Genomic DNA, 9009 nt, shown 5'->3' on the forward strand with positions numbered 1-9009 from the left:
CAGCCTCAGCTACTTAGTGAGGCTCTCAGCAACCTAGTGAGACCCTGTTTCCAAATAAAATGTAAAAATAGGTTTGGGACAGTAGGCTGGAGGTAGAAAGCTTCTGGGTTCCATCCCCAGTACCACAAAAAATAATAATAATAAAATAGGGCTGTGGATATATCTCAGAGGTAGAATGCCCCTGGGTTCAACCCCAACAAATAATAATAATAATAATAATAATAATAATAATAATAATAATAATAAACATTAACAAGGAAAGGCTACTTAAGAACAAAGAGATTTTAAAAATTGTCACACTGAAATTTAAATATAAAATTTTATTTCTCAGTTATGTATCAATAGAATCAAAGAGGATGGGGACACGTAGGTACAAGAACCACATCATGAAATGATATCAGTGACTACACCCTTAGCAAGCAGATAGAAATCAGCAGACAGCTTCACATGCCTCCCATGTATGCACAGAAAGAGGTCTCCAAGAAGCTCTCTGGCACATGGAAACGCTCCTCTTATAAATGAGAAAAGCAATTAATAAACAAGCAAATATGTGGACAGACTGACTTAAGTAGCAATTGGTCCATAGAATTCCTAAATCCTAAGGAGTCTCTTACGTAGAGAACTCCTTGGCCACCTTATCATAGTGAATGCCAACAACCCCATGTCCATGACGAAGGCTTGGATCATAGGTAGACCTTCTTCATCTCACAAATTGATGATTGAGATTCATGACAGAAAGCATCATTCCAGCCCCATGCACCTCGATGTATAGGAACATTTAGTATAACACAACGCTCATTCATATCACTCGGCTCACCTATATGCCAGAATCTGAAAGGGAGAAAAAAAAAGATGAAGGTATACTTCCAGCACTGATCTAAAGAGGGTTAGAGACAGAAAGGGTGGGTGGGGACTTTGTAGAAGTCAGGGGCAAACGCACGCAAATTCCCTTCCCCACGTCTCATGCAGTTTCTCCTCCACCTACACCTCTGGCGTTCCCCTTGAAACCTTCTGGAAACCTGCGCCCCCCTCAGAGTCTCTCACTTTACTGTATTAAATGTCCTTCCATCCGGTACCCAAGGACTCTGCCTCCCTGAGCATCCTCTGCCCAGAGCACTGTCCACCCATGGGCTTCCTTACATGATGAAAGATGTCTCCCTGGTACCAGCATCAGTACAATTTTTCCCTTTTTCTCATGAAATGACTTTGGAGTCTAAAGAAGCAGGTAAATTCTCTAAATCTTCGACTTATTCCTGTGATCTTAGATAAGTCACTTAATTTCCTTCATTCTCCATTTTTCCACTTAAAACTGGAACACTACATATTTCACACAATGGATGGTAATACCAAGCCACGTACAGTGGTGCATGCTTGTAATTCCAGTACTTGGGAGGCTGAGATGGAGGATCACAGGTGTGTGGAAGCCTCAGCTACTTAGTGAGACCCTGTTTCAAAACAAGGAATAAAGAATAGGGTTGGGCATGTAGCTCAGAGGTAGAATGCCCCTGGGTTCAATCCACAGAACCACAAAAAAATAAAAGATGGTAACATGATGTACTGAAGAAGTTTTAAAGACTTCATATATATACGTATATATACATGTATGTATATGTAATGCCATAAGAGTATTAGGATCTATAATTTTTGCTGTATAAGACTATTAAATCATAATAATCTATAGTTCTCATAATTGGCATGGATTTTTACTGTAGAGAATGAGGGGGATTTTATTGTGTGTGTGTGGGTCTAGGGATGGAACCCAGAGGCATTTGACCTCCAAGCTACACCCCCTGATCTATTTCTTTATTATTTATTTTGAAACAGGGTCTCACTGAATTGCAAAGGGCATCACTAAGTAGCTGAGGCTGTCCGCGAACCACGATCCTCCTGTCTCAGCCTGCCGAATGCTGGGATTACAGGTGTGCACCACCATGCCTGGCACGAGAATGAGAGGTTAACCCAAAGTAGAATGCACCTGGATTTGAGCACTACTGTTCATGAACTACGCTTAAATTATCTACTCAATTTCTTCATCCCTATAGTAGGAGAAATAACAATGCATGTCTCATATGTTTTTGGTAATGATTAAATTATACAATAAAATGTTTAACCCAATACCCTAGAGTTAGAACAAGAGTGAGCTGTTTTGGTCTCATAAGTGAGAGGTGGAACATGAATTATCTCCATGATCAAGACCCAGGATTCCTGCATCTCGTTCTGTACTCACGCGGCACTTTGATTGTACGGTGTCTGATCCACCCATCGCCAATGGTTCTGACCGTCTGGGTCAAACAGCCCTATGAAATAAGCAAACTTTGTTTGCAAATTCTTGGTGATGAAATCCTAAGGGGAAAAAAAGATGTTATAACTTGAGAGTACTCAGCTTGAACTGAATTCATTGTTTAGAATTTTTTACTTATACTACTACTTCCTGGGCGTGGTGAAACGTGCCTGTAACCCCAGGACTTGAGAGGCTGAGACAGGAGGAGCACTGGTACAAAACCAGCCTTAGCAGCTCAGTGAAGCTCTCAGCAACTTAGCAAGACCCTGTTTAAAAAAAAAATAGATTGTGGAGTGTATTCAAGAGTTAAAAGCCCCTGTATTCCATTCCCAGAACTAAAAAAGAAAAGAAAAAAGAACTTTTATCTTAATTGCACCAATATATGGGGTCTGGTGTGATATTTAGTACATGTATACAGCATATAATGATCAAATCAGATGTGTGTGTATGTGTGTAACTAGATATTGAACTTGGGGGCGATGTACCCCCAAGCTACCCACAGCCCTTTTTTTTTAAATGGGGCTGTAAGTTGCTGAGAGTCACTACATTTCTGAGGCTGTTCTCGAACCTGCAATCAATCCTCCTGTCTAAGCCACTCACATGAATTACAGACATGTGCCACCACACCCAGCCTAAAAAAATTTTTTTACCAACGCATATTTATGAGTACAGTGGAATGTTTCAACTGAGTTCTTCTTGGTCATACAGAAATAAAAATAAAGAAGATCCAGGAATAGCCACCCGGGGCCCCAGGAGTGCAGGCACCTCTGGCTGAGCAGGCAGGATCAAAGAGACCAATTGTGAATTTCCTTAAATATGGAAGTAATTTTTTTTCAAGTATTGGAGATGGAACCCAGGGGCATTTTTTCTCTGAGCTACACCTCCAGCCCTATTTTTTATTCTTTATTTTGAAACAGGGTCTGAGTTGAGGAGGGCCCCACTAAGTAGCTGAGGCTGTCCGCCAACCGTCATCCTCCTATCTCAAGCTCCCAAGTACTGGGATTACAAGCGGCGCCACCACGGCTGGCTATGGAAGTAATTTTTGTCCATAATCATAACAAATTCTCATCTGAGACTCACTTCCCCTGTTTCTTCACTACAAGAGGGCATTCTTCAAAGTTGTGCATGAGAACAACTTCCTACAGATGTAATCGTTCTCCTTCTTGACAGAATCCTCCATTTCATCCCTGATTGATGATTGGGATTCTTCATGATTTAACTTTATTTCCCTATTGCACTTAACGCCCTTTCCGTCAGGTAATAAATTATAAAACATCTACATAGTAAGATAACAAACCCATCTTCCAGGCAAAAATAGTTTCCCCCTTCCACTCACCCCCGATGTGATACATTTTAATGCCAAATTCCTCCCAGGGTAGGTTAGTTCCACTGAGGCAGGAACTGGGTGTGGGATGTGGGGCTGAGGGTGCCCTTCCTGTCATTCTTGTGCAAAGCCTCCTGCCACAGCACCAGTATCCCAGAACTACAAGGACACCTCCTCTTGAGCACAGGGGATGCACCACAGACAGATGATGGTGACTCCATCACCTCTTGGAAGTACCTGCTCCTCCCGGGTGTCGATCACCACCAGGTGAGCCGCCATTCCAGAGCAGTTCTCCTCACTCTCGTTCCAAGTCCTTGGCTTATCAGTGGAAAAATAGTAGCAGCTGGAGCTAAACGACTTCCAATCCCTTGGACAACAGCTCCAGACTTTCTCTGTTGGGAAGAAGGGCATTTAAGTGCAATATAAGAAAACCCATCTTCACCCAGAGGTAGCTAGGAGCCCCCACCCCACAGTGAAACGGAGCCAAGTCCACCTGACCAGGCAGTGATGTGCTTGGTTCCTCTATCCTGCTACTGTGCTATCAGCAAAAGCCAGCTGAAACCTAAGATTAAGCCTGGTGTGGCGGCGCACACTTGTAATCTCAGCATTTGGGAGGCTGAGACAGGAGGAGTGTGGTTTAACAGACAGCCTCAGCCATTTAGTGAGGCCCTTTGCAACTCAGTGAGACCCTGTTTCAAAATAAAGAATAATAAGCAGGGCGTGGTGGCACACACTTGTAATCCCCGCATTTGGGAGGCTGAGACCAAAGGATCACGGTTCACGGATAGCCTCAGCTACTTAGTGAGGCCCTCCACAACTCAGTGAGACCCTGTTTCAAAATAAAGAATAACTGCCGGGTGTGGTGGCGCACGCTTGTAATCCCAGCATTCGGGAGGCTGAGACCTGGAGGATCGCGGTTCACAGACAGCCTCAGCTACTTAGTGAGGCCCTCTGCAAACAACTCAGTGAGACCCGGTTTCAGAATAAAAAATAGGGCAGTGGGTGTAGTTCAGAGGTCAAGTGCCCCTGGGTTCCATCCCCAGACCTGCGAAAGAAAGAAAGAAAGAAAGAAAGAAAGAAAGAAAGAATAAAAAATAGGGTTGAGGGTTTAGCTCAGAGATAGAGTGTCCCTGGGTTCCATCCCCAGTATAGTAGTAGTAGTAGTAGTAGTTATATCTGCCAACAATTAAGATAACAAAATATTAGAACTATCTGACAATTATTTTCAAGCAGCCATGATAGATTCTCAAAAGACTAGGGTTGTCCTGGTGGTGCACACTTGTAATCCCAGAGCAGCTGAAGGTGAGTAGGGGAAGGGGGAGAGGAGGGGAAGGAGTCTTGTGAAGACAATGGCGCCACCTGTGTTAAGAATATGTCACTTTGGGGCGGGTGGGCAGGCGCTGGCAGGGCACCCTTCGGCGACCCCCTCTCCACCCGGAAGGACCCTGTTTTCCGAGCCTCTGGCCCCAACCCTGGGCAGGTGGGTAGGCGCTGGCGGGGCACCCCTAAGCGACCCCCTCCCCACCCGGAAGAACCCTGTGGTCAGGGCCTCTGGCCACGACCCTGGGCAGGTGGGCAGGCGCTGGCAGGACACCCTTCGGCGACCCCCTCCCCACCCGGAAGAACCCTGTGGTCAGGGCCTCTGTCCTCGACCCTGGGCGGGTGGGCAGGCGCTGGCGGGGCACCCTTCGGCGACCCCCTCTCCACCTGGAAGGACCCTGTAAAAAAGGCAAAGAAAAAGAAAAAAGGAAAATATCAGAGAGGGGTCAAGGAGGTGGCGGATGCCAGGATACTGGAGATGCAGACAAAACTTATCCAAATGAACTGGAATTATTGGAAAAATTGCCTGCTAAGGAGGACTGCTTCTTCTCTACATTGTTAAGAATCTTGGACATCACCTGTAAGGAGAGAGACTTTAGCAGAGACCAAGGAGAAAGGCGGTGCTGAAAGCAGTCTCCGCGTTGGCGGTAGAGACTTGTATTCAGGAGAAGCAGAAATCGGAGCCTACCAACCTTATTTTTTTTTTTTTTTGGAGAAATTACACCAAAGGTTGAATGCTACCATCACGCATCCTTAGGAAGACTGGACAACATTCAGAGTGGAAAAAGAGCTTGGAAAAGATTTGAAATGGTGGAAGCAGTGGCAATGGCAGTGCCCAGTACTCAGGGGAGGCAGAGATCTGATGCATTACACCTGGAACCTTTGAAGTAATGACCCCAGAGGCAGAATGCTACCACCACGCACCCTCGAGAACATGGGGAAAATGGTTGGGTGAAGAGGGTGCTCGGATTAGAGCCTACCAAGGGGTGAGGGTGGCGACAGACACAGCAAAGCTGGGATCAGAGCCAGCTGTGAGGCAAGGCCACTACTCGGGCCTCCGAGGGCAGGATCAGAGCCTGCCGAAGGGTTAAGCCAGTGCCAGGGCCAACGGCCGGCATCGGAGCTTTCCGTGAGGCAATGCCGTTATTGAGGCCTCCAAGGCCAGGATCGGAGCCTGACAAGGGGTTAGGCTGGTGCTGGGGCCAGCAAGGCCAGGTTCGGAGCCTGCCGCGAGGCAAGGCCGGTGCTGGGGCCTCCGAGGCCGGGATCAGAGCCTGCTGAGGGGTTAGGCCGGTACCGGGGCCACTGGCCTGCATCGAAGCCTTCCGTGAGACAAGGCCGCTATTGAGGCCTCTGAAGCTGGGATCGGAGCCTGCCAAGGGGTTAGGCCGGTGCTGGGGCCAGCGAGGCCAGCATCGAAGCCTGCCGTGAGGCAAGGCCAGTGCTGGGGCTTCCAAGGCCGGGATTGGAGCCTGCCGAGGGGTTAGGCTGGTGCCAGGGCCAGCGAGGCCGGGATCGGAGCATGCCGTGAGGCAAGGCTGGTGCTGGGGCCTCCGAGGCCGGGATCAGAGTCTGCCGAGGGGTCAGGCCAGTGCCAGGGCCAGCGTGGCCAGGATCAGAGTCTGCCATGAGTCAAGGCTGGTGCTGGGGCCTCCGAGGTCGGGATCGGAGCCTGCTGAGGGGTTAGGCCGGTGCTGGGGCCAACGGCCAACATTGGAGCCTTCTGTGAGGCAAGGCCGTTATTGAGGCCTCCGAGGCCGGGATCGGAGCCTGCCGAGGGGTTAGGTCGGTGCTGGGGCCAGCGAGGCCGGGATCGGAGCCTGCCGTGAGGCAAGGCCGGTGCTGGGGCCTCCAAGGCCAGGATCAGAGCCTGCTGAGGGGTTAGGCCGGTACCGGGGACACTGGCTGGCATCGTAGCCTTCCATGAGGCAAGGCCGCTATTGAGGCCTCTGAGGCCAGGATCAGAGCCTGCCGAAGGGTTAGGCCGGTGCTGGGGCCAGCGAGGCTGGGATCGGAGCCTACCGTGAGCAAGGCCAGTGCTGGGGTTCCGAGGCCGGGATCGGAGCCTGCCATGAAGCAAGGCCAGTGCTGGGGCCTCCGAGGCCGGGATCAGAGCCTGCTGAGGGGTTAGGCAGGTGCCAGGGCCACTGGCCGGCATCAGAGCCTTCCATGAGGCAAGGCCACTATTAAGGCCTCTGAGGCCGGGATCAGAGCCTGCCGAAGGGTTAGGCCGGTACTGGGGCCTCTGAGGCCGGGATCAGAGCCTACCGTGAGGCAAGGCCGGTGCTAGGGCCTCCGAGGCCAGGATCGGAACCTGCCGAGGAGTTAGGCCAGTGCTGGGGCCTCCGAGGCCAGGATCTGAGCCTGCCGAGAGGTCAGGCCAGTGCCAGGGCCAGCGTGGCCGGGATCGGAGCCTGCCATGAGGCAGGCTGCTAATTGAGGCCTCTGAGGCCGGGATTGGAGCCTGCCGAGGGGTTAGGCCAATGCCGGGGCCATCGGCTAACATGGGAGCCTGCAGTGAGGAAGGCTAGTGCTGGGGCCTCCGAGGCCAGGATCGGAGCCAGCTGAGGGGTTAAGCCAGTGTCAGGGCCAGCGAGGCCAGAACCGGGGCCTCCCATGAGGCAAGGCTGTTGCTTGAGCCAGCGAGGTCTGGATCAGTCTACCGGGCAGCCAGGCCACAACTGGGGCCATCAAGAGTGGGATCGGTATTTGCAACGTGGCATGCACAGAGAAATATCGCAGAAAATTAAAACCAGATGCTTCCCCTAATCAGCAATAACTAGGAGGAAAGGGGCAACTGGAAGTGGTCGAGCTATAGAAAGGGCCCTATAGTGAAGCAATTAAGGTGAATTAAGCAATCAGAGGGTATGGAATAGGGGACGATGGAGCCTCTTTAAAACGCAGGAGGTAAAGCCGGGCGTGGTGGCGCATGCTTGTAATCCCTGCGCTTGGGAGGCAGAGACAGGAGGATTGCGCAGGTTCGAAGCCAGCCGCGCGTGCTGGCTTAGGAGACCCTGTTTCCAAATAAAAATGTAAAAATAGGTATGGGAGTGTAGTCCGGAGATAGAAGGGCTTCCAGGAACCCCAGTACCACCAAAAAAAAAAAAAAAAAAAAAAAAAAAAAAAAAAAAAAACGCAGGAGGTACATAAACATATGTATCAAAGTTAATCACCAAACAAGCATGGGATGGAGGGAGGGGGAGTGAATGGGATGGGGACTGGATGAGGGCTAATTGGATGATGTGTGCTTGTATATCCTCTCAAGTCTTGTATTCCAATGTGATGTATGATTACAATACACCAATAAAAATAAATTTAAAAAAAGAATATGTCACTTTGAATCCCTCTATGATGAAGAACAATGTACCAATTTAAAAAATTAAATAGAGGCCAGGCGTGGTGGCGCACGCTTATAATCCCCGTGTTTGGAAGGCTGAGACAGAAGGACCGCACAGGTTCAAAGCCAGCCTCAGCTACTGAGTGAGGCTCTCAGCAACTTAATGAGACCCTGTTTCCAAATAAAAAGGAAGTAGAAGGCCTCGGGGCTCAATCCCTAGGTCCAAAAACAAAAACAAAACAAAGAATACGTATTCTTTACAAATCCAAGGGTAGAGATAGCAAAAACCAAGAAAAGTACAAAAACAATATAAAACACACACACACAGCATGATGGTGCCATGTCAAAGAGTCAAAAGAGCCACGAGAAGGACCTCCCAAGGCCAAAGCTAAGATATGAGATGAATAAGGCAGCACTGGATTGTAATCCAAAATATAAAACAGCTGTGAGGACATGCGGGTAAAAGTGGTGAATAAATAAGTGGAAAAGAAGAGGCAATTTACTCATGTACAAGAATTTCAAAATAGTTATGCAGATATTTCTGTGATTCATTTTGTGTGTTAATTTAATCAAATACTCTAAGTGTGTGTGTGTGTGTGTGTGTGTGTGTGTGTGTGTGTGTGTGTTTTACTGGGGATGGAACCCAGGGGTAATCTATCTCTGATCTACACCTCCAGTCCTATTTTATTTTTTATTATTTTGAAACAGGGTCTCACTAGGTGGATAAAAGTCTCACCACTTGCTCAG

General features: G+C 48.8%; 1 protein-coding gene across 1 annotated transcript; it reads right to left on the reverse strand.

Annotated features, from left to right (window-relative positions):
* Positions 1 to 683: 683 nt before the first annotated feature.
* LOC308269637 (C-type lectin domain family 4 member A-like) lies at positions 684 to 6837 on the reverse strand (the record flags this gene model as incomplete). Its single annotated transcript, XM_080705003.1, has 4 exons — positions 684 to 831; positions 2228 to 2343; positions 3843 to 3997; positions 6819 to 6837. The coding sequence occupies 4 exons, from the start codon at positions 6835 to 6837 to the stop codon at positions 684 to 686; spliced, it is 438 nt and encodes a 145-aa protein (XP_080561129.1).
* Between the last annotated feature and the right edge of the window lie 2172 nt (positions 6838 to 9009).

This window comes from Muscardinus avellanarius (assembly GCF_963383645.1).
Source record: "Muscardinus avellanarius genome assembly, chromosome: 11".
NCBI lineage: Eukaryota > Metazoa > Chordata > Mammalia > Rodentia > Gliridae > Muscardinus > Muscardinus avellanarius.